This window comes from Heteronotia binoei, chromosome 13 (genome assembly GCF_032191835.1).
Source record: "Heteronotia binoei isolate CCM8104 ecotype False Entrance Well chromosome 13, APGP_CSIRO_Hbin_v1, whole genome shotgun sequence".
Classification (NCBI taxonomy): domain Eukaryota; kingdom Metazoa; phylum Chordata; class Lepidosauria; order Squamata; family Gekkonidae; genus Heteronotia; species Heteronotia binoei.
In genome coordinates this window covers 47235932-47260574 of record NC_083235.1, presented here as the reverse complement: position 1 = coordinate 47260574, position 24643 = coordinate 47235932, and the positions used below count along the sequence as shown (strand labels likewise).

The 24643-nt window shown below is 48.3% G+C and overlaps 1 protein-coding gene across 1 annotated transcript; it reads right to left on the bottom strand.

The window, feature by feature from the left end:
* Positions 1–957: 957 nt before the first annotated feature.
* NCKAP5L (NCK associated protein 5 like) lies at positions 958–24582 on the bottom strand. The gene is made up of 13 exons (XM_060252056.1): positions 24423–24582; positions 17327–17396; positions 14366–14470; positions 13421–13489; positions 13276–13314; positions 10550–10663; positions 10000–10113; positions 7197–9301; positions 6388–6550; positions 6223–6292; positions 5084–5401; positions 4275–4414; positions 958–2544 (listed from the first exon to the last, which is right to left on the bottom strand). The coding sequence occupies exons 3-13, from the start codon at positions 14465–14467 to the stop codon at positions 2308–2310; spliced, it is 3471 nt and encodes a 1156-aa protein (XP_060108039.1). The 5' UTR covers positions 14468–14470; positions 17327–17396; positions 24423–24582; the 3' UTR covers positions 958–2307.
* Between the last annotated feature and the right edge of the window lie 61 nt (positions 24583–24643).

The window sequence follows — 24643 nt, the reverse complement described above, 5'->3', positions numbered from 1 at the left end:
TCCTCAGTGGAATGGGCTTCCTCAGGAGGTGGTGGGCTCTCCTTCCTTGGAGGCTTTTAAACAGAGGCGAGATGGCCATCTGACAGCAATACTGACCCACATTTTGCCTAGCTTGCCTTACACTCTAAAGGTCTCGTATACACTGCAATCACAGGAGAGTGCTCCATGTGATGGTGATGCAATGCCTATGCAACAAAGTGTGCTGCCATTTCCACTTTCAACCACTCGGTGGAGTTAAGCAGTTGCAGTAGGACAGAGCTTATTCCTAGGGAAAGAGTAGTTACCTATTTACCCAAAGGGAAGAAGAAATTAAATGTAAGACATTGTCTTCCCCCTAAAAATAATTATACACAAAAGGAATTTTATTACTGTAAATAATTTGACTCAAATGTGAATTTAAGCCAGCCCCCTCCTTTTTACTCCTAGTACAGACTTCCTTTCGGTCAGGTGGTTCTTTCGCCAGGGCCCTTGTTGATGACCCTTTTCCAGGCAGCAACTTGTTTCAGGAATGGTTTTTCCGTGTCCCCTCCTCCCCATGTTTACAGCTGCAGAACTGCATGCCTGGGGGGAAGGCTTGGCATGTGCTTAAAGCAGAGATGGCAAGGGCATAGCAAATCCCACTATAATTTTCAGAGCCCAATTCCATTGAAGAGACCGTCTGCTTGACTACATCATCCTAGCAGCCGTGTCTGCTGCCAGGCTGAAAAAACACCAATGGAGTGTGCCCCCCCTTCCAAATTCTGTGATTCCCAAAAAGGACCTGAAGTCTGCCTTCAAAAATCAAGCTGTCTGGTGGGGTGCATCTGTCTCACTGCTCCTCCATTAGAGCAAAGAGAACCCATGCAACAGGCCACGTGCAGGCAGCTGCATCACCCAAGGGAGCTCTTGAACAACACAGGAAAAGGTGTGCAGCTTATTAAGCCCCCCAACAACCACACACTCAATCCAGCCAGAAGCTCTCTTTTTCCCCTTTATTTTCTGGGAGAGCAAAGACAACAAACAGCCTCATTTCACAATAACTTATATAAATAAGAGCAAAAGACATCGGAATTTTATAAAAAAATTTAAAAAGGACAACAAAGAAGGTCTCATAAGGAGAAAGGCCTGTACACAGCAAAATAGCACCATTGGAGGAAACCAGCAAGGTTCCCGTTGAAAAAACAGGGAAAGGACAGAAGAGGTGGCATGACGGTGCGGAAAACTGAACAGCAACATTTATAACTGAATGTTAAAAAACATTACACGGAAGGAGTGAGGACTCAACTGTCCATCCTGAGCCCATGGTAGCTCTAGGACCCAGGGAGACCAGATTTAAGGTAGAGAAGCAGCCTAGCTAGTTGGTTGCACTGGGAAAGAGGAACTGTTCCATCAAGTTGGATACTTGATCCCAGCAAACCGAGAGACTGCTGGGAGTCACAGTAATGGAGGAGGTGGGGTGGAGACAGTATACTTCCAAACACTTCTCCTCCTCCCCCTTCGCCACCACCTTCTGTTTGGTATGCTCCAGCAGCCATGGCTCTCAAACTGAAGAGGTGGATTGAAGACATCCCTATCTCCTGCTCCTCATCCCCCTTGGGAAGGAAATCCTGAATTTGGCAAAGCCCAGTGCACTCTCTGACTGTTGAGAAGCAGAGGAGCTTAAGTAATACGCTTAGGCAAGAGTTTGCACAGCCAATGAGGTAAGAGCAAGGCAGCTTTCACAGAGGCAGACGTTCTCCTTTCTGAGTTTTGTTTCTGCTCCCAGCCAGCAAAAGAGACACTGGCCCCAGAATACTTAGCTGGTGGAAACTGTAGGTGGATGTTTGTTCCCTGTGATGGCCTGCTCCTCAAAGCAGAATCCCCCAGCAGCCTAGATGCCTGGATCCATCCCTCCCCAATATGAATTTACAAACCCACTGAGCTGGCCACGGGATTGGCAAGGCAAGACAAGATCCCACCCCACCCCCTTCTCGGTGCTTCAGAAAGTAGCACAGGATCTATAGCTAAGCAGGCTTGATTCTGTTCAGCAGGAGCAAACCATGGAACTAGATCCTGTCCCACCCACCTTGTCTTTCTCTCTCTCTCTGACCTTCACCCCTTTTCTTGACAGAAAAGTCTCCAGATGCCCTGGTTAATAAAGTTCCCTGCTTTGGGACAGACAGGAGTGCTGGGTGTGGAAGACGCGTCATATTCTGGTGCAGGGCCAAGATTTGGTTTGGGAGACTCAAGCACAATCCCAGAGACAGAGCTGGGCCTTTTGAAGCACCAGGCAGGAGCATGTGGCATCATCAGCCAACGCCCCAAACTCAGCCCCATCCCCAGCCATGCTCAGCCCTGGCTGCCGCATGAGGACAAGCTGTCGTAGAGAGAGTCACTGAGGGACTCGGAGTTCTCCAGGCCCGGCTGGCCTTCTGGACCCATATCCCTGGAATGTGGCTCTGTGCTGACCTCTTCGCCCACATCGGAAGCACTGGGAGTGCGGCTGCTGCTGGTGCTGAAGGCCGGGGAGGCCTGGGGCCCATCCGATGAGGTGCGTCTCCTCTCAACAACACTGCATGCTGAACCCTGCAGAGACAGAGAGAGCAAGGGGGCGTGGCAGCTTTGTGGCCTGGCCGAATGTGCCAGACACGGGAAGCTCTGTCAGTACAGGCTGGACCTCAGTCCCAGTTCTGATCAACAGCTCTTAAGAAAGATGTGGGAAATGCCCCTCTCACACAGTTGTCCCTGAACTTATTTCAGGCGTCCCTGTATTTTGCTCATCAGTGGTTTTGGCTGGAGTTTCAGGACACCTAGAGACAGGAGGGTTATAGACCAGGAGGCTATGGTGTAATGGCAGCCAAACCAGTAGTCTATATTCACACAAGTTGATGGGGGTGGGGGGGAGCAGAGAAATTGCACATATGCAAAGCAGATTTAGAAAAAAATATGGAGCAGAGGTCCATCAGTGGCTATTAGCCATAGTTTGTGTGTGTGTGTGTGTGTGTATATATATATATATATACACACACAAAATTTGTGTGTATATATGTATGTATATGTATGTGTATATATATATATATATATATATATATATATATATATATATATATATACACACACACATACACACACACACACACATACACATACATATACATACATATATACACACAATTTTTTTGACCACTGTGTGACACAGAGTGTTGGACTGTATGGGCCATTGGCCTGATCTAACATGGCTAACATGGCTTCTCTTATGTTCTTAGATTCTCTACTACTGAACTAGAGCCACTATTCACAGAGAGCCCTCCCATCCCTCAGCATACATTTGTTCATAGCAGAGAAATTATTTTGCCACTATTAGAAGACTAGGATGTGTATCTGTCTCCCAGGTTCATGTATCCTGTCACACTGAATACCTACAAATGGAGGTATCAAAAAAGAAATTGATCTTTAAAAGACACACATCAAATGTATTTCATCTTGATCTTATAAACCTCAGCGTGAATCTGAAGCCCGCTTCTGCAGCAGAGCTTCAAATGCAGGCCTTGCTATAGACCTACCCACACAGCACTCTTTCTAACCTTGCAGATCCACAACTGCATGATGTTGCAAACAGAACTTAGGATAAAACCAGACAAGAATCTGGATGCTCATGTATGGCAATGGGAGCTGTTTTTTCTTTTATGTAAGATGGCATCTGAGGCCTCTGATATGGCCTGGACTGTAGCTCAAGGGAAGAAGGGCTTAACACCCCACCCCCCAACTCACTGGAGCAAAGCACACAGGACTATAATGTTTGACCCACAGAGATAATTCCAGTCTGGCTGGGCTTGCTCGGGAATCAGGAAAATGGCAACCGGGGGTACTTTTAAAAGCCCCTTCTGTTCTGCCACAGTCCCAGAATCAGGGCCATACAGTCAGTTGCTCCTTTAAAGAAACTTCATATATTGAATCCTTCCAAGTATCTCATCTGATCTGGGCTTAATTTAGCATGGCTCGCCCCTTCTCAAGCAAACTACAGTTTCCATCACATTCCTAAACACAGTTGCTAACAAAAGCCACTCCCACTCAGCAATTCTCAGCAGAATCTGCTACTGCGTGTACCACCACAATTCACTGCTGGGGCTAGCAGAGTTTTGCTTCATAAGTCCTCAGGGCATGGTGAAGGCCTAGCAGAACACACACATACACACACACATCCCCCCTTGCCCTGTCACATCAAGGCAACAGTTTTGGCAGCGCCCAGACTGCCCCCTCCCTCAACCTGCTCAGGAGAAAGTCCTAATGTACATTGTTCCCATCCCCCGCCTTACCACTGCAGACCCATGAAGCCCCTCCATCCTACGAGGGGAGCAGAGAAAGGGATCCGTGCCAGCAGAGGCTTTGGCATTGGGGAAAGTCCAATTCTTGCTCTGCTGGATGTGCTGTGGCTTGCTGGGAGTACTGCAGAGATCTGCGAGAGAGCAAGACGGTTGGGCTCACTGGATGATACTTTTGTTTATATATAAATAACACTTATTATCTCCCACCCCCCCAATAAAAAAGAGATTGCCTAATTCAGGACAGTATACTCAGAAATGAGCTTTAGGAGAGAGAATCTTTTTGTATTTACCAAATAGGACTCCTTCATTAGTTTAGATAGTTATTTCCTGCTTTCCTCCCCAGTGCAATCCCAAAGCTGCCCTACAACACCATTGTACGTCTCCTCCATTCTGTCCTCACAACAACCACCCTGTCAGGTCAATCAGGCTGAGGTGCAATTTCCTCACTGCTGCAGCAGTGACAGCCAATATAGTGCAGTGATCACACCGTTTCTATGTGGCTGGTATTCCCCCAGTTTCCCTGCCCAGGTCTCTTGGCATGCCCCAGACCACAAGGGCTTCTTCCAGTTTTTGCTATGATGGCATATGACAGACACAATGATATTCAACTGCAGATTTTTTTAAAAAAAAAAATGTTACCCAATGGCAAGGGAATGACCACCAGAGGCACAGGATCAGGGAAAACAGCTGTCACAAGCATGGGAAAATCCAAACTTTTCCCATGCCAATGCCAAATTTTCCCATGCCAATGCCAACTCCTCTTTGGTTAATTCCTTCCTGTCTTGTGAACTGGTACATACCTCCTGAGCAGCCCCTGCGATCACGATGCCCGGGGGATGGGTCAGCACTGGTTAAGACCCCATGGAAAGCTGGCATGCTTTGGTGCTTGCTGGGCCCCAGCAGATCCTCTGCACTGGGCACTTCCCTCTCCAGCGTCCGGGCTTTGCGGGGCACCTTGGTGATGGGAGGGGGGCCCCTAACTGGGAAAGAGCCAGATGGTTGAGGGCCAATCCGGGGTCTTAACTTAGGCACGCTCTTACAGGGCATCCCGCTGCAATAATCTGGCGGGGGGAAGGTGCCAATGCCGCTGTCCAGGGTCCGCGTCAAAGAGCTACATACTGTGGACACAAGGAGGGGCAACAATAAGACAGGAGGCCTGGAAGGGGTTCTCCCTCCCCAAGTCACTCAGCTAACAACACAGACCCACTTCCCTGAATGAGAGGGCCCCTCTGGGAATCTGAGCCCTGCCCTCCAGCTCAGAGCCCTTCGTCCAGGGAATCCAGACCCTCCGTCTTCACTGCCTTGAGTCGCAAGCCTAACCCTGGCAATCTCCTGCTGTCCATTTAATGATGCTGCTCCCACAGCTCGGAAGAAAATCCAGGAGCCCCATCTCCCAGCCCGCACATATCAATAAGTAATGCCCATTTAATGAAGCCTCCAGTGCTTCCTCTCTTCTCAACAGGTATTTAATATTTAATCCTACATTGCTCCATAAATCCAAGTCCAAACATATAAGTTATACATTACACATTAATGTAACATACACCTCCATTAAACAACCATTCAGGAAGGATCAAACTAATCTTCTTCCTATGTTCTCATGAAAAGGGCAGGATGACCACACCTCTCTTGGAGGTTCCCGTACAGCACAGACTAGTTAGCATCTCCTCTCTAGGACCCCAGGGCTTTGGCGTGTGGATGGTGGGCCCTCTGTCAAAGCTCGCAATGAACTGTGAGGATGTCCTCAGCAGGACTCCTCTGAACTTGAGTCTCATAGGTGGGGGCAGAGGTACCAGCAATGTGGCACAAACCCCCCAAAAATCAGACAGATCAGTGACCCCGTCCCTTACAGTGTTTAACTTTTCAGGCATCCCTGACTCCAGTTACAAATGCAAGGAAGGATGAGACAGTTTTCACCTACTGAGCACCCAATACTCACCTGCAAAGTGCTGCGAATCAGCTAAGCTGTCGTCAGATGGCATCTCCTCTCGCAAAGTCACATCCTGAAGCTGCAGAAGAAAAGAAATGGACAGAAAAACTCTCATGTGTGGGATCTGGTATGCCACTTCTTGTGAAGAACACCAGGAAGGAAGGACTGACTCACCTTCGGAGGGGCTTCTGGACAAGCATGGAGGTGCCCAACGATGCCATTGCGTGGAGGCCAGATGAGCCGGGGGTCTTTGGCATCATGCAAGCCCCTCTGCAGGCCCTGCAGCTCATTCTTCTGCTCCAGGTGACCCTCAAATGGTGCCTCTTTCCCATCCACCCTACAGCACAGCCATGAGGAACACAATCAATCTCATTCCTCCTCTCTTGAATCTTGCTCAGGTGAGAAATGATGACTCTCTGCTACTAAGAGATATACCCAACCTAGACTGCATGCAGGTTACAGAGCTGAAGAGACCCAGCTCCCTGCCAGAAATCTCCACTCTCTGCCCGCTTTCCTTGTTAAAACCTTGTTAATGTGACTTGCTATCCCTTCCATCCTTCCTGGTCCAGCTCCCTCTCTGGGAACCTCTTGAACAAACCTCCTGAGGGCAGACTCACTATTAACACAGATGTACACTAGAGACATTTACAAGAGAGCAGCATGGAGGGACTACGCATTTCAGATGAAAAGCAAGAACAGCCTTGCTGGATCAGGCCAGTGGTCCACCCAGCCTAGCATCCTGTCTCACACAGAGGAGCTGGTTAGCCAACAACACAGCATAAAAGCTGAGGCCTCCCCTGCTGTTGCATCCTAGCACTGGTATTAGAAATGTCCTGCCTCTGAAAGTGGAACTTCCATATACTCACCCTGGCTAGTAATCATGAATTTATCACCACAAGTTGGTCTAATCCCCCTTTAAAGCCATCTGTTCTTGGGGCCATCACTACCTCCTGCAGCCGGGGTACGTCGGCTCGAGCACCTACCTGTTGAGCAGCTGCTGCATGAAGTTCTCAGCAGTCACCTCCTGGTACATGAGGGTGAGCTGGCTGTGGCCAGCATCACAGGCATGGGGACGCGGCTTGTCCAAGGCCAACCCATTGATATAGGCCTTCTCCTCTTCCAGGGCCTTGCGCAAGTCCTCCGCCTTCTCCATCAGTTTGGAAATGTTAAGGCTCTCCGCCTCCAGCCTGCGAGAGACCAGCTTGCCCTCCTTGACTTTGGGGGGCTCTGGCCTCCGGCTGAGGGCGGGCAGCTTGCTCTTCCGCAGGCCAAACCAGCTAGCGAGGCCGCTGGAGTTCTTCTGCTTTGCCTCACCAGCCACAGGCCCCCCTTTGTGGCGTCGCAGAACATTCTCTTCGATGCCCTTCATCACTTTTTCTTCAATGCTTGCGGGCAGTCCGGGTTTGGTCTTGGCAGGGTCTGGGCCAGGGGGGTTCTTGCGCCCCATGCTGGTGGTGAGAGGTTTGGCAGGCGGCAAGCATGGCTTGGGCTCCGGCACAGGGGCCTTGGTGGGAGATTTAGACGGTAACTTGGTAGGACTCCCGTGAGGGCTCTTGACATTCTTCCCTGAGGTCGGGGCCTTGACAGAGTTCCTCGTGGCCGGCATCCCCAGTTGACGGTTCTTGGAGCCGTGATGTTCGGGGTCACTCCCGCGGGAGCCGACCGAGTGTGAGGAGTAGCACCGAGGGGTGGGTTCCACAGTGTGGCAAGGCTCATGGTGCTTCAGGCTGCTGCTCCCAGTGCCCAGCCTAGGGTGGGCCTCAGCAAAGCTCTCTGAACGCTCACAGGGTCGGGCGGGAGCCTTCCCCTTCTCAGAGTTTGCCTGCTCCTTTCCCTCAGTGCCTTTCAGCCTCCCAAGCACAGTGAGTCGCTCCTTGAAGGGCATGTTGGCCCCCTCAGGCGCTCGCTTGCTTGGGCCATTTGCAACCTTCTTGGAGCCCTCTGTGTTTCGGCGAGCAAGAGGTGGAGAGTTCCGGCCCTCTGCCCCCGCCTTCTCCCGTCCCCCAACAAACAGGCCAGGTTCCAGAGAACCCTCACTGGGGGGCACTGTCCGGAGAGGTGCTGAGCGGCAGGCGGGCGGGGGTGCTTCAGATGGATCCGGCTTGGCCTCTCGTGGCAGGTGAGAATGAGAGCCCATAGCACTGCTGAGGGACAGCTCCAAGATGTTCTCATACTCATGGGGCTTGTGGTAGCCAAAAGGGTCTGGGGAGGTTGGTGTGACTTTGGGTGGCACGGGAACAAGGTGCCGACTAGCCTTGGGGGAGGGATGCCCTGCAGCAAAGGCAGGGTCAGTGGGGAAGGGACTATCAGGGGAACCCTTCCGGCTGGGTGCAGGAGAATGGTACACCTCGTATGTATTGCTACGACACGGGATTTTGGAACTGCGAGTAAGCTGGGGGCTGAGACGCAGAGCAGCAGGGCTGGGCGGCGGTGGCATTTTCAGTAATTTGAGCACCTTGGAGGGTGAGGGGATGGGAGGGCCCTGCCAGGATTTGTTCTTGCCCTCTCCTGGGGCTAAGGCGGCAAGGCAGGCTGGCTCCCTGCAAGCAGAAGGAGGCCCTAAGGCTTCCAGGCAGCTGACAGCCTGGATGTGCTTGTAGCTGCTGACCTGGCCCCCAGAGCTTTCCATCAGGCAGGGCCCACCGGGTTCCCCATTGAGCAGGGCATTCTCTCCTGCCTCCCGAAGGACATGCTGCAGGTAAGTCTCCACTTCCCCCAAGTCCAACTTGTGCTCGGCTAGAGTGCTCAGCAGCACCTGCCCAGAATGTCCTTTCTCAGGCGGATCCGATTCGCCAGCCTCATCTGAGGAGGAGGAGGAGCTGCCCTCTCCTTTGGGTGGAAGCTGCCCAGGCACACATTCTCCCTGGCCCAGCAGCAGACACGGCCAGGCTTCAGCAGTCACGCCTTCCGGGGAAATAGACTGCCTGGGGTCTCTCCATGGCCCAGGAAAGGAAAGCAGGGGGTCCATCTCTTCCAGGGAGCGAAGCACCTCCAGGATCTGGGCCTTCTTTCGCAGGAATGGAGACAGAGCCTCCAAGGCCTGGGAGTTGGGCCCAGGGGTGCCAATACGCTGCTCCTCTGAGATGTCCTATCAGAGAACAGAGAGAGGGAGGTGTGAAAAGTGTAAGATCCAGATTCCAATTCCCATCTCAGGATTCTCTACATGAAAGCCATCTCTCTGCCCCGAACACCACAGCAGCTAAGCGAGCATTCCATCAATACTGTCGCTACTTCATTCTTTAGGCATGCACCCAGCTACATTCAAGGGACACACAAGGTGGCCACAGTCAAAATCAGATGGAGCTACCCTTTCCAACCTTGTTTTAATTGCTTCTCCCAACCCCATTACAGCCCCCATTCTGCCAACTCACAAGGTCAGATCTTAACCACCTGCCTGCCCCTATTTTTCAGTGCTAAACAAGATCATAGATTCCCATGCCCTCCCCCCTCCACTTGCTAGGAGGATCAGCTCCTTGCCTGTCAGGAGTACTTTTGGAATATTTTCTGCATGCAGTTGAGTCTCCATCTCTCCTGGATGTTCACTTCTGCCCCAAAGCATGCCCTCCAAATTCCTTTTTGACCCAGGTTCTCCCCTCCTTTTGAAACCTGAGCCATGTCCAAATATCCCATGAGTGTGTGGGAGTTGTACAGCCCCGCACTCTGGGGTATCAGCTGTATCCAAGGGTGTCCACACTGTTGATCAGCAAGGCCATTAATGCCTCTGGGCCTGCTACCATACACCTTGGCTCTCTAAGCTGCTACAAGACACAAGTTCAATGAATTTACCTCTCTCTGCAAAATGCAGTGTCCTGGAGGAAGGGAGGCCTGGAGTTTCTCTACCATGTCTGACTGGGAACTGGACACTGGATCAGAGAGCAAGGAAGCAGGATGGGGAGGTAGCTGAAGGGAAAGCATAGTATTGTTACCCTAAATCAAACCCCAAGAGATGCATGTAAGCTCATGTACACACAGTGTAGCATGGGAGCTGCTTCTTCATCGTGTGATCCCTACACCATTCCAGAGAGTATTAAGCAACCACACTGGCAGGAACAACCACATGGAGTTTTCCTACTCAGACAGCACTCTGGGGAGAGTATGGATCAACCAATTCATGGAGATCAGCATTTGAACACATAAAGCTGATAAACTGAATCAAACCATTTGTCCATCAAGGCCTACTCTGATGGGCTGCGGCTCTCCAGGGTCTCAGGTAGGGGTCTTTCACATCACCTTATTCTTTTAACTGGAGATGCTAAGGGCTGAACTGCAATCTTTGTGCACAATCCCCAGCAGTGTGAATTGTACAGTGGAAGGAGATGAGTGGAAGGAGACCTACCTGGGACAGTGAGCCAGACGTCAGTTTCTGGTGGAAGAGATCGTTCAATGCCTGATTTTGCCGCTCAAGGTCAAAGACCCGCTTCTTTAGCTTGATGCATTCCTCACGAAGGTCCTGAGAAAAGAGCAGGGGTCAGCAAGACAAATTGTGCAAGCCAGAGACAGGACTCATTTCACCAGGCCACTGCCCCTCATCTTTACATCCACTCCCACTGAGACAACAGGAGGTGCTTAGTGTCCGTCTGGTGGATACTATCAAAATCCTGCATCAAAATTGCATGAACTGTTGCTCTAAGAAAACCTCAGTTCAACTACTTTACTTGCGTGACGCAACTTAAGCCAATGTTATGAATTGACTTTTCCTGCATTCTTTGTTAGGCTTCTTCTTCTGGGCATAACAGGGGCTATTCATCTCGTAACTACCATAAATGTGTATTCATCTCATAACTACCACAAGTGTAAGAGCACCACATGGGAACTGACCACAAGTTTTAAAAATGCCCCCAGACAGCTAAAATGTGTGGCCTGTGTTATTGAGCACAAGTTCAAATCTCACCCAGCCACAAGTCTGCAAAATGGCTTTAATGAGCCATCATCTCTTTGCCTGAGTCCTCAACATGCAACAAATACTAACCTAGTATAATGTACATGAAGCCCTATATAGTGCATTGCTATTGAAACAGAGGAGTATTCTTTCATAAGAAAAGTGGCCTGGGGTAGGACTTGTTCTGGAGAAAAAGCTCAGCAGGAGCTCATTTGCATATTAGGCCACACCCCGATGCCAAGCCAGCCAGAACTGCATTCCTGTGTGTTTCTGCTCAAAAAACGCCCTGGCCTGGGGGGAATCCCACCTCCTCTAACATTTTAAGTGATGGCCGAACATTTAAGTTATTGCACTTAAAGTTCAACAGGCTTCCCTTGCAGATGTTCAACGCCTGATGCATTGACAAGCTTATTTTTTAATTTTGGTTTACATATTTTAGTAGTCTATTTTAGGTATTTAATTTATATTGTAAGCTGCCTTGAGCTCTATAAGAAGAAAGGTAGCTAAATGAATGTTTTAAACACATAAATAAAAATGCTGGCAGCCAAAATGGTATTAGTCTATGATTGTGGAGACTTGGGTTCAAATCCCCACTTGGCTATGAAGCTCACTGAGTGAACTTGGGCCAGCCACTCTCAGTCTGACAAGGGCTGCTGAAAGTGGCAGACTGGGGGGACAAAATTCCAGGGGCCCAAAAGTAACTGGAAAGTATTTTCTACCCCAGAAGCCAACGTCATGCTGCAGTCATCACATGCAGTTTTAAAAACCAATGAAGTTCTGCACTGGAGCCACTAGGGGCGCAGGGAAGGCAGAGCACAGTAAAGAGGAGTTATTTTCTGACTCGGTTGCCCAGGTCTTTCTGCAATGTCTACTAGGAGGCTGAGGCCCCTTTTTCTAAGGTCCTGCTAATCCCATCAGACAAGCCAGCATTGACCCAGGGCAAGACCAGCCAAGACAAGCTACAGTCCTTCCCAGAATGCAGCCTCTTAAATAAAGTTGCTATCTCCATCAGTCTATGGTTTCCCTCTTGCTTTAAATCCACCCAGCTCCATAGTTTTGCCTGCACAGCCAGGTGTAGCAAAGAGTCTACAGACCCTGAGTCTGACCTAGCTCAGTATATTCTTACAAGGGTAAAACTGGGTTCATGTCTCCCCCCACCCGCAGAGCGCCTTGAAGGAGAGATGTGATAAAAATTAGGCTAGTTAGATCCCAGCATGTCGTCTGAAGGGCCAGAATCCAGCCTCCTTGCTGAAGCTAATAAGCTCTGTTGGGCCTGTCAATGCATGGATGGGAGGCCTCCTGGAACATGATGGACAAAGTCTTGAGCTCCATGAAGGAAGAAAGCTGGAATATACATTTAGAGATTAATGGCTGAGTTGCAAGCCTACCCCTAAGGACTGCATGGTGAAAAAGAGAATCCATCAAAAAGTAGCTGGAAAGTATCTTCTACCACAGTGTGATGACAAATAGCAGATAGCCTGAACTGTCTCCACACAGGGATTTTTCCCTGAATGGACAGCAGCAACCAATCAGCACCCCACCCTCACCCCAGTAAAGGGGAATGTCCAGATAACAACATGTCCCATTAGGGCATGACCCATCTGGTACCCCATTTTTCTCACTGTCTCCAAAGTAAAAGGGAATCTACAGGGTGACTGGAGTTGGAACATCCATTTGGAGACTTCCACGTCACTCCCATGGGAGAGGGGGAGAGCTAAGCTCGACATTACATTAGGCTCCACATTTCAGACTTCTAAAGGGATTAGTTTATTTCTTTACCAAGCCACACAACAACAATGCAGCACAGTTGGAAGGGCTGCAGGCTGTGAGCTTCTGCACAATGTGCAGTTCTGGCAGGAGGGAGCCAGGGGTGGAGGGGAGGGAACAGACATGCAGATGACATTCCCACCTGTTCCCTCATTGCTTGCTGGCATGGCAGGGGGTCATTTTTGCATTCTTAATTCGAAGCAGCCCTGGGATAAAAACAACTTGTCTGAACAGAGAAGCAGATACGCCATTTTCACTGAGGATGCCCTTCTAAAGGCGTCAATGCTGACTGGTACAGAGATTGGACACAGGGGAATTTTCAGCCAATGGCCTCTCCCTTTCTCTTGCTCAGTCAAAGGACCTCTGGGAGGGAGCTATGCACATATGCACACAGCTTATCCAGGATAGCAACTCACCTTTTGGTTCAGTAACGCCTGCACCACATGATTGGCTACCTGTAGAACAACAGAAGTCAGTGTGAGTCGAACCGCTTCAGGGCCCAGAAGAAGGCTTCTACCCCCAGAGGAGAGCCAGGGGTGGGGGGGTGGGAGGAAGCAATACCTCATCCAAGCAACGTTCATAGGTCTCCCGTTGGTTCTCATTGGCTTGTGCCAAAACTGAATTCTCCGTCTGCAAAGACAGATCAGAGTCAGAGAGAAAAGGATCCTAGTATCTTCTTCAGGAAGTGCATGGGAACTGCTGTGAATAAGATTTCCTTTCCCTACCCCATTCAGATCCCTTGCCATTCAGGGCAGCTTTTTCACTGGCGTATAAGTCATCATCAAGACTCTTCCTAGACAGATCAAGGGCAACACTAGCAAAGGGTCAGCAGCCTCAAGTAACAAGGCCAAGTCTGTTCTTTTGGTCCACTGCTCCCTTGAAGACACACCTGGCCCCCAAAAGCTCAAGATGCCAGCCAGCCAACAAAGGAGAAAATACAAGAGGGATCCACATGTATGGAGTCACCCGAAGCTGCAAACTTTGCAGACAATATTCCCTGCAAGTGGCACAATGTGGTTTTGATCCCACTGGGGGCTGGAGATCAGGCGACCCAGTGTCACAGCAAGAGGCTGGAAAAGCGGGCTTATATCAGACTGTGGCAAGAAACCAGTTCCTCTCAGGAGAACTTGCCACTTATGTCCATTCAGTTTAATCTACCTTCCCAAGTACCAGAAGCCAGGAAAAGCCTCTGACACATTGTGGACATAGTGCAGCTGCCCATCTTGCCAGCCATATGAAAACGATGCTGGCTTGGTCCCTATAAACCTCACCCCCTCAAAAAAAAACCCCTTGAGCAAACTCTTCTGGATGATGGGCAGCAAGTCAACAAGTGCAGTTTCTCCCCTTGCCCAAGTCACTGCATCTCTGTATGTAGAAGACCTCCTTCCACTGAGTTTCTATGAAACTGTAAGAACAGGACAACTAGATACTCTGTGGGTCCAACTGTCAAGCTGTTCTGGAGAGGACTGAACTTTCAGAGCTAGATGGACAAGACAAACTTCCTACCTCCAGTTCCCGGAGTCTCTGCAGCAGCTCCTGGGTGGTCAGTGGCTCACTGCTGTTTCCGTCTGGCTTCATCTCACCCTGTAGCTTGGTTTCAGACATCATTTCCTTTGGGATAAGAAGAACAGACAGGTTCCTCCAGGAAAAGCAGCCTGAGATTATTAGAATTGCCAACCTCCAGGTGGTGGCTGGATATCTCCTTGGATTACAACTGATCTTCAGGTGACAGAGATCACCTGCAGAAAATGGCTGCTTTGGAAGAAGACGACTGCGGATTTATACCCTGCCCTTCTCTCTGAATCAGAGACTCAGAGCGGCTTACAATCTCCTATACCTTCTCCCCCCTCAACAGACACCCTGTGAGGTGGGTGGGGCTGAAAGGGCTCCCACAGCAGCTGCCCTTTCAAGGACAACTCCTGCAATAGCTATGGCTAACCCAAGGCCATTCCAGCAGCTGTAAGTGGAGGAATGGGGAATCAAATCCAGTTCTCCCATATAAGAGTCTGCACACTTAACAACTACACCATACTGGAAGGTAGACTCTGTGGCATTACACCTCACTGAAGTCCCTTTTCTCCCTAAACCCCACCCTCCTCAGGTTCTAATCCCCAAAATCTCCAGGTATTTCCCAACCCAAAGATCACTGCTACAACATGAACCGTTGCAAAGTCTAGGAAAGAGGCCATGGGGTAGAATTCATGCAGCAGCTCTGCAGCTTACATTTACTGTAATGGCAGGGTCATCTCTGTTTTCTGAAAAGTAACAAACCTTTTATAGAGGTGGATGATGACAACAAGGGCATTCTGCCGCCTGCCCATTCATTACATCTAAATGCTGGTTTCAGGCATGTGTTCAAACAGCTTCCACATAGGGGATGGTTTCCCCACCTGGAGAGCAGAAAGCCCCCAACATTTGATGTGAACGTCCACACGAGGTCACGCTCATTCTAAGCATGGCTCATGGACTTCCTGCGACTCCCCCTTCAACACAAATCAAAAACAAACCCTTTCTGATCTGCAACAAAGAGGGAACTTGTGGGGTGGTGGCAGTTGGAACCAAGATCCATTTTCAGAATGAAGCAGGGCAACTTGCTGCCGTGCACCCCCCCCCCCATAGCCTTCTAAAAAGCACTTTCTCTTTCCCAGCCCAGCGGGAAAAGGGAGGAATTCCAGGCAGGGGAGGGGGGGTGTCATGCTTCAATTTTGTGCATGTGCAACAGAGAAATAAAAGATGGTGCCAGGAATGGGTGTGCACAGACTGCACTCTTGCTCAATCCCACCCCATTTGTTGCTACTGCAGCAGTGGCACACCTTTGCACCCCACGTTCATGCAACCAAAGATGCAAAGCAGAGGGCAGGGGTGGCCAAACTGTGGCTTGGGAGCCACCTGTGGCTCTTTCACAGATATTGTGTGGCTCTTGAAGCCCCCACCACCCTGTTGGCAGGCTTGAAGAAGGCATTTGTCTCTTTAAATCGCTTCTCCAAACCAGGTCACTTGGCAGTTTGGAGAATGCATTTATAGTTGCTTTCTTTCCACCTTTCCTTCATTGCGGCTCTCAAATATCTGATGTTCATGTTTTGCGGCTCTCAAACATCTGACTTTTACTTTATGTGGCTCTTATGTTAAGCAAATTTGGCCACCCCTGGCAGAGAGCAACCCACTGGCTGCTTTCTCCGCCTCCTCCTCCTCTTTTATGCCCCACTCTGCAGATTGTTGAACTTCTTGCATATGATTTCCAGGCACTCTCAGCAAGCTTACAGGGCCAGACTCAAATCTCCCTTCCAAACCCAGAGTGCCTTCAATTTATAATCAGCAGAGATTTGTGCAGCCTGCTGCTGATTTGAGGAGTGGGAAAGGGGACAGGAGTCCAATCTCAATTGAGCTCTTATTCTGCTGTGAATGTGGTGCATTGATGGTTCAGTGAGCACTTTTGAGATGCTCGGACAGTTTTCCCCATGGAACTTTTTGCATGTCCACCTTATCTGAAACTCAAATGAAAAAGCAAATATTGGCTAGAGTGTACATTCCTTTTTTAAAAAGCAGTGCCCTTCAACTATCTGTGGTGCACTGAACAACATTTTCAAGTGACCTATGCTGAAATAAAAGCCACTGAGAAGGTTCCATAACTCAGTAATGAACACAAATGGACTGCAGAGGAAAGAAACAGGATTATGCATGTCACCCTGAGCTCCTTAGAGGATAGTAAGATGGATGCCAACTCATCCCTAGCATCTCTCCTTGTCCTATTAGAGCTGCTTCTACCTGGCAAGCTCTCTGCACAAACCTACTGAGAGCTGCTGTGAAACATGCCAGGTAGGACTGGGCCAGGGGGACCAAGAGTCTTTTTCATTTATCAGGCAGTTTCATCTGCTCTCATCCTTGGCTCAGCTGCCACAAGCCTCCCTGTACCCACACTGAAACTCACAGTCCAGCCCAGCACCTGGCTACCACTCCGTTCTGATCCAGACCTTTCACCAACCACTGTCCCACATAAAGAGCAAATCTCTTAGGCTTCTTTCTACCAAACAGTTAGCAAACCCATTCAGCCTCCTGTTTCAGCACCTCAAGGATCCACCTGCCAAAACACTCTTATAAGAAACAGCAGCCTAAAAGCATCATGAGCAGCACAAGGCAATGCAATGAGGTACAGGAAGCAGCCTGTCAATGCCAGTCGGAGGAGGAGGGCAGACCTGAACAAAGTAGCAGCTTTGCATCACTCTTGTTGGTTTCAAGGACACCTGAAGGCAAAAGGAGAGAAAGATCTGCCCTCTATGCCCTGTTCGTTGGACTTCACCAGTAGCTGCTTGGCCCCTAGGTAAAACTGGATGCTGGACAAGATGGACCACTGGTCTGATCTAGCAAAGTGGTTTTTCTGTTCTGCTTGAGCAAGAAGCTGCCTAGAGAGGGGATGTTGGTGTCTGAATTCTCTGCCTTGGCCTCGCCCTGGCTCAGCCTTTTCCTTACCTTTTCCCAAGACTCCTGAAGCAGTCACAGCGACTGGCCAGTTTCCCAAGCCTGCCTTAGTCGTGCCTACCTGAAACAGAAGGAAAAGCAGATTTTTAAAAACACTGTCTTCATTTACTGCCAGGATGCCCAGCCATGGATTGCAGTCTTAAAAAGGTTCATCAGGCATTCATGATGGGAAGCACAAGGTACAGAAAGCAGCTGACAAATATTTATATCTCAGATTCATCCCTGATGTGATCCCCTTCTTCTTCTACTGAGCAATTACCAAGCAGCAGCCAGGCTTTTTGAGCTTTATGCTACTGTAGGACTCATGCCTCTTCCCCGAGGAGTCCAGGTACAGAAATCCAAACCCTAGTCTCTCTGCTCAGGAAACCCCATACCACAGAGGCCAGTCACCCAGTCCACTAGCCACTGCCATGTCATCTCTGGATTACCACAGAGAACCTTTTAAAAAACAATTTTGCCAAGTTCATGGAAGACAATCAGAAAACAGCCAAGAATGGAGACCTCATGTTCTGGACCATCATGCCTCTGATTTCCAAGATGCAGGAGACAAACAGCAAGGGATATTATCTCCGATTATGCTCTGTTTGTGAGCATAATGGGAGATGCCATTATGCCAAACAAGATGGACTGTTCATCTGATCCAGCATGGCAACTGTTATGCCTTTGGATGCTTACATCATGTTCTCAGGTCCTAAAGAAGTCTCTACAGACATCTGGGAGGGAGGGAATCCAAAAACCTTTTCAATATCCAGTACATGTCTAAGGTGCCACTTAAGTCATAACATCAATCTATTTCTCCTCATCCTGACCTTCAAGGCCTTCAACACACATCTCCACAGCATTTTGGAAAGCAAGCAATTGGTCGCTTGCTGTGAAGGAGAATCATAGAATCACAGAATTGGAAGGCATCTCTAGGGTCATCTAGTCCAACCCCCTGCACAATGCAGGAAACTCACAAACACTTCCCCCTAAATTCACAGGATCTTCATTGTTGTCAGATGGCCATCTAGCCTCTGTTTAAAAACCTCCAAGGAAGGAGAGCCCACCACCTCCTGAGGAAGCCTGTTCCACTGAGGAATCACTCTGTCAGGAAGTTCTTCCTAATGTTGAGCCAGAAACTCTTTTGATTTAATTTCAACCCATTGGTTCTGATCCTACTTTCTGGGGCCACAGAAAACAATTCCACACCATCCTCTATATGACAGCCCTTCAAGGACTTGAAGATGGTGAGCATATCACCTCTCAGCTGCCTCCTCTCCAGGCTAAACTTCCCCAGTTCCTTCAAACTTTCCTCATAGGACTTGGTCTCCAGACCCCTCACCATCTTTGTCGCCCTCCTCTGCACTCGTTCCAGCTTGTCTATATCCTTTTTAAAATGTGGTGCCCAAAACTGAACACAATACACCAGGTGAGGTCTTACCAGAACAGAGTAAAGCGATACCATCACATCACATGATCTGGACACTATACTTCTGTTGATACAGCCCAAAATTGCATTTGCCTTTTTAGCCACCATTTCACACTGTTGACTCATGTTCAGCGTATGATCCACTAAGACCCCTAGATCCTTTTTGCACATACTACTGCTAAGACAAGTCTCCCTCATCCTATAACCATGCATTGGATTTTTCCTACCTAAATACAGAACTTTACATTTATCCCCGTTAAAATTCATTTTATTGATTTTAGCCCAGTTTTCCAGCCTGTCAAAGTCATCCTAGATCCTGTTTCTGTCTTCTTCTGTGTTTGCAACCCCTCCCAATTTAGTATCATCTGCAAATTTAATAAGAGTTCCCTCTATTCCTTCATCAAAATCATTGATAAAGATGTTGAACAAAACAGGTCCCAGGACAGATCCTTGAGGCACTCTACTTGTCACTCCTCTCCAAGAGGATGAGGAACCATTCACAAGCACTCTTTGGGTGCGATCTGTCAACCAGTTACAGATCCACCTAACAGTAACAGGCTCCAAACCACATTTTACCAACTTGTCAACAAGGATAGGATGTGGAACTTTATCAGAAGCCTTACTGAAATCAAGATAAACTATGTCTACAGCATTCCCCTGATCCAGCAAGGTAGTCACTTTCTCAAAAAAAAGAGATCAGGTTAGTCTGACATGACTTTTTCTTGAGAAAACCATGCTGGCTCTTAGTAATCACATTCATTCTTTCTAAATGTTCCAGGACTGATTTTGATTATTTGTTCTAAAACTTTTCCAGGTATAGACGTCAAGCTGACGGGTTGGTAGTTACCCGGATCATCTTTTTTCCCCTTCTTGAAGATGAGGACAACATCCACCCGCCTTCAATCTTCCGGCACCTCTCCTGTTCTCCAAGAATTTTCAAAATAATAGCCAGAGGCTCAGAAATTACATCTGCAAGCTCTTTTAGAACCCTTGGATGCAATTCATCTGGCCCTGAGGATTTAGTTTCATTTAAAGAAACTAGGTGTTTATGCTGATCCTAGGTTGGAACTTTATACCCTCCTTATATGTTCTGTTTGTGCCATGTTGAGCACTGTTTCCCTCAGAAGAGAAGGCTGAGGAAAAGTAGGAATTGAGCAGTTCCGCCCTCTCTTCATTACCTGCTACAATTTCACTTTCTTGCCCTCGCAATGGGCCTACCATGTCCTTGCTCTTTTTCTTACTCTGAACATAAGAAAAGAACCCTTTTTTGTTGTTTTAGCATCTTTGGCCAGCCTAAGCTCATACTGAGCTTTAGCTTTCCTAACTTTTTCTCTACAAGCACTGGTGATTTGTTTATATCCATCCTTGGTTATAAGGCCCTCCTTCCAATTCCTAAAGGAGTCTTTTTTATTTCTCAAGTCTTTAGAGAGCTGTCCATGGATGGAAAGAATGGAGGGTTCATTTTGTTATGGGACAGCATTATGTTTTAAGCAGATCTCTGTGATATATTTAAGTTCCTAGGCATCAACACATAATATTAAAAGTGACCAGGCAACTGGATACTTGAAATCTTTCCAGTTCTGTTCTTTAAGAGTTGAAAGCTAGATCCATAGGATATGAAGATCGTCACCACACTAAGAAAGAAGACTCCTGGCTTGGAGACAGAAGTGTGATTGCTCAACTTTCTCTGGATCTGCAGGACAGAACAGCTTGAAAGAGCTTCCCAGACAAAATATGGAAATTTGAAGCATTTGCATCCTGATTGCAGACAAACGTGACAAAAGGCCACCATCCAAACAGGAAAAGTGCTGACATTTCTGTCACATTTTATCCCATCCTTCCTTCAAGGAGCTCAAGAGACATACATGGTCCCCCATTTTATCTTCATAACAACTCTGTGAAGTAGGTTTGGTTGAAAGACAGTGTCTGGCTCAAGGTTTAGCCTTCTCGGTGGAACAAGTTCATGGGGAGCTCAATTCTTCTGGGCTTTGGCTGAAGATGCATTTACACAACTCTAACTGGTCAAGCCTTTGTGTCAATCAGCTATCTTCCCCCTCAACAAAGCAGAGCTGTACACAGTAATGACTGGCCAATCTTTGCGTCAACCACAAAGCCAACTTCTTCCTATCATTGAAAAGATTTTAAAAATGCTTAAAACACTTTGAACAGTAACAAATCAATACTTGATTAGAGAAACATGCTAGACACCTAAGAGGGGCAGGGTGCAAACAGAGAATATCAGGAACTGATCCACAGAACTTTTCTAGAACCAAGGCCAGAGGAGCGGGGAGAGCACTACATCAAATTTTTAGAAGTACCCTCTATACAGAGGTACATCTTTAAATCCTAAGCAAAGGCTTTCACTATGTCACGTATTGATTTCCTTCCACCCATGAATTTAACTTGAAGAATCTAGTGCTTCACTTCTGTAACTGGAGATGCTCTTAACTTTGCTGCAGATCAAAAAGGGCTGACACTTCCTACTGTGATCCAGCAACCCAAAGCAGGGCTGCTCCATACAGCAGAGCAGAAATGGTGAACAAGGCAAAACCTATGAGCAGAAGGTAGAGGTATTTCCAGGCTGACTTCCAGATTCCCAAGTGCACTTTGAACAGTTATGCTCTCTCTCAGCAATTAAACAATTATAACAATTAGGGTTTGTAGAATCTTTCAGGCTCAAGTGCCGTGTTCTACTGGAGAAAGTTTTTCTTCAAAAAAACTTTCTCCAGTAGAACACGGCACTTGAGCCCGAAAGATTCTACAAACCCTAATGATGATGCCAGCCGTGAAAACCTGAAATCTTTGATAATTATAACAATGTCATGATCCAATCTCTGCCCAGCTTGGAAAGAGGGGGGGGGGAGATTAAAACAACAAATATTTCTTTACAGCCACAAACAGCTGAACACATTCATCTTCTCTGGAGGAAACTGCAGGTGACTACGTTATATGAAAATAATGTGAGATCTCTTTGTCAGAGAAAAACATCTAGAATATCAATCTGAACAAAGGTCCTTCACCATCTGTATGAACCTGGCTTTGTGACTTGTCCTGTACATGTAGATGGAACAGCAGATCAGTTCTTCTGGCCCTGTCCTTTTAAAAACATTTTAAAGTGGTATATGCACTATCATTGTCCTTCACCTTACTCCCATCCTCTGGTCTACAACAGTCACAAACATTTTTAAACTACTTATAAAAAATGACTCTGGAGATATGAGCATATTGATCTCAGACACTAGCCAGTAGGTACCCCTAACAGCCAGTTTCCCCCCTTCCTCACTGGCTGGAAGCTTGCAGACTATTTATACCCCAGCCCCAGAAAAACCTTGCTTCATGGCATCAAAACTTGTGCACATTTTCAGGGCAGCTGAGGCACTTTCAAACAACCTCTACCATGCTGTCTGTCTTTCCAAGTACAAAATACAGCTGGGGAGGATCACTCAGTGTTTCTTGCTGTAATCGGTTTTGTTTTCCTGAGCATTTTGTGATCCAGCAACAGTTTGACCCTTTGGTGTGTTTCAGTACCAAGGATTTAAAAAACAATAGTCCTAAACCAATCAAAAAATCATTCATAACATATAACATCCCACTTGTTTCTACCCTCTCCTGCTTTCCATGGGATATGGAATTACTTCCCAGAGCTCAATGCAGTCAGAAAAGAACACCCAGAAGTAATCTCTTTACAAAAACTAGTGACAGTGCAAGGTTCACTACTAAATATTTCCACTTTAAAAATAGCATGAACATATCTTTTGCATGCAATTATCTTAAAGACCAATCTGAGCTTGTAGGTTACATTCCAAGTTTGGTGGAGAAGAAAGGCAATACAGGTTTGAACAGATGGCTAGGAAACAAAAGTTTCTGCAGCATGCATGAAACTGCCTTATGCTGAATCAGACCTTTGGTCTATCAAGGTCAGTACTGTCTACTCAGACGGGCAGAGGTCATTCATACAACCTACCATCTTATTCTTTTAACTGGAAATGTGGGGGAGGGAACCTGGGATTTTCTGAACAGACAATCTACCACTGAGTCATGAACCCACGCCTCTGGGGGATATGATGGATAAAGCAGACAAGGAAACTAGGAACCAACCATACCCTCTTACCTAAAAGCCTTTACTGTTGTCACCCTCATCCTAGATGCATGAGCGGTACTATTGATTACACAGTGATGAAAGAAAGGCACTCTGTGCATGCATGAATTCTTTCATGCATTACAGAGAAGAGCCCAGGAACTAATATCAGTTCCCCAGACTGAGCCCCAGCTCAAAATTAAGCCCTAAATAGTCAGATTATCCCAGTTTGGGGAAGGGAATTGGAATGAATGTGTTAGAGCAGAAAGGATGAAGCTGTCTTCTTCCCAAGGCCTTCCCCTGGTTGTCTTTTAAAATCCACTCCTTTTGCATCTCTGGTTTCCTAAGCGCCACACAAGAAGGGTCTTAATTAAATCTGGCAGTTGGGATGTTTGGGTCAACGGCTGATTTGAGATGCTCCAATAAGCAGCATGAAGGATTCTCCTCTGGAAGGGCAGGCTGTGTTCTTCCTAAGAAAGGGTGCTCCCTATTTCCCCTCTGCCCAGCCACCCACCCACCCCCAACCCAACCATCTCTTAGATGAGTTCCTAGCATCCCTTGCAGCCGCTACCCATGTCTGTTCAGCAGATCCCTTCTTAATCAGCTTTAACACTGGCAGCCGTGCTGCATGCCCGCCAACATTCCTGTGTACATACCAGCCGTGCCAAGGTCTAGCACAATCCTTCAGGCTAGTTAGCAGCCAAGGGTATTCAGCCAACTCCAAACCAGCATGTTGGGAAGACCGTGTTTCCTTGGCTGCATTCCTGTTTTTTTGTTTTTTTTTTTTGGGGGGGGGGGGGCTTCTGGGTAATGCCAACGTCTACATGCTAAGCACAAAGAGACTAACCACAGCTCAGTGAACCGCAGGGAATGCAGAGACATCCGGGATGGGCTGTTAGGTCTGAGCCCTGCTTAAGTGTGAACAGCAGCTTCAGTAGCTAACACACTGCCCAGGAAGCAAAGGATTCTTAGACCCTCCTGTCTCCAGAACCCTAAAGTCACTGGGGTGGGGGGTGGGGTGGGGAGTTAAAACATAAACATAAAAGCAAAGCAGTCTGGTAACCTGCCACACTCCATTAGCCCCAAAACCTATCCGGGTAATGCTGTCCAAGCACATCATTCTCCTCTAGTTGCCTCTTCCAAGCCACACTGATGATCCCAGTGCTCTAAATCATTAATAGGGGGCTTCCCCCCCTACACACAAACACCCCTACTGCCCTAGCCAAACTGACTGGAAAGTGTCTTTCTCACATACGTCCTCTTCCACAAAGCCTCTGCACCAGACATCACAACCCCTGGCATAGAGATGAAGGTAGCAAGCTTCCAGATCTCAAGGGTGCACAGATCAGCGTCGCGGAGGAGGGGGGGAGATGTCACATATGTTGACCGCCCCCCCCATCTCCCTTCACTCAAGAAGCCCACCCTCTGCGAAACTGCAGTCAGCTCCAAGCCCTCAGAAACCCCCGACGCTCCCAGCGCTCCCCACCCTCTCAGCAGCCATTCTCCTCTAAGTCACCCCTTGTTCATCGACCAACATATTACCCTCCCCTGCACCCCTCAAAACCACAAATGCCCAGGCCAGATCTCCCTCCTCGTCTTACCCTCTCCGCCCCACAGCCGGCCCAGAGATACAGGTGGCGTGGGGATCGAGTTCGACCCCTTCTCTGCGATAGAGGCCTCGGCCCCCTTTGCGCATCCTCCCGCCCTCACGGCCCGACTCGGGGCCTGCTATTGTTGGGAGGAGGAGAACGAGGCGGCAGCGAGAGGAAACTCGCGAATCTGAGCTCCGCCTCATCCGTCCCCCACCTCAGCTCAGCCCCTT

What these genes read in the sequence shown, in the direction of transcription:
- NCKAP5L (XM_060252056.1), bottom strand. Translation starts at nt 14,467, where the DNA reads ATGATGTCTGAAACCAAGCTACAGGGTGAGATGAAGCCAGACGGAAAC. An exon ending in GTCCAGAAGCCCCTCCGAAG is followed by an intron (nt 6,293 to 6,387) that starts GTGAGTCAGTCC and finishes TTTCTTCTGCAG; the next exon opens with CTTCAGGATGTGACTTTGCG. An exon ending in TGATTCGCAGCACTTTGCAG is followed by an intron (nt 5,402 to 6,222) that starts GTGAGTATTGGG and finishes TTGTGTCCACAG; the next exon opens with TATGTAGCTCTTTGACGCGG.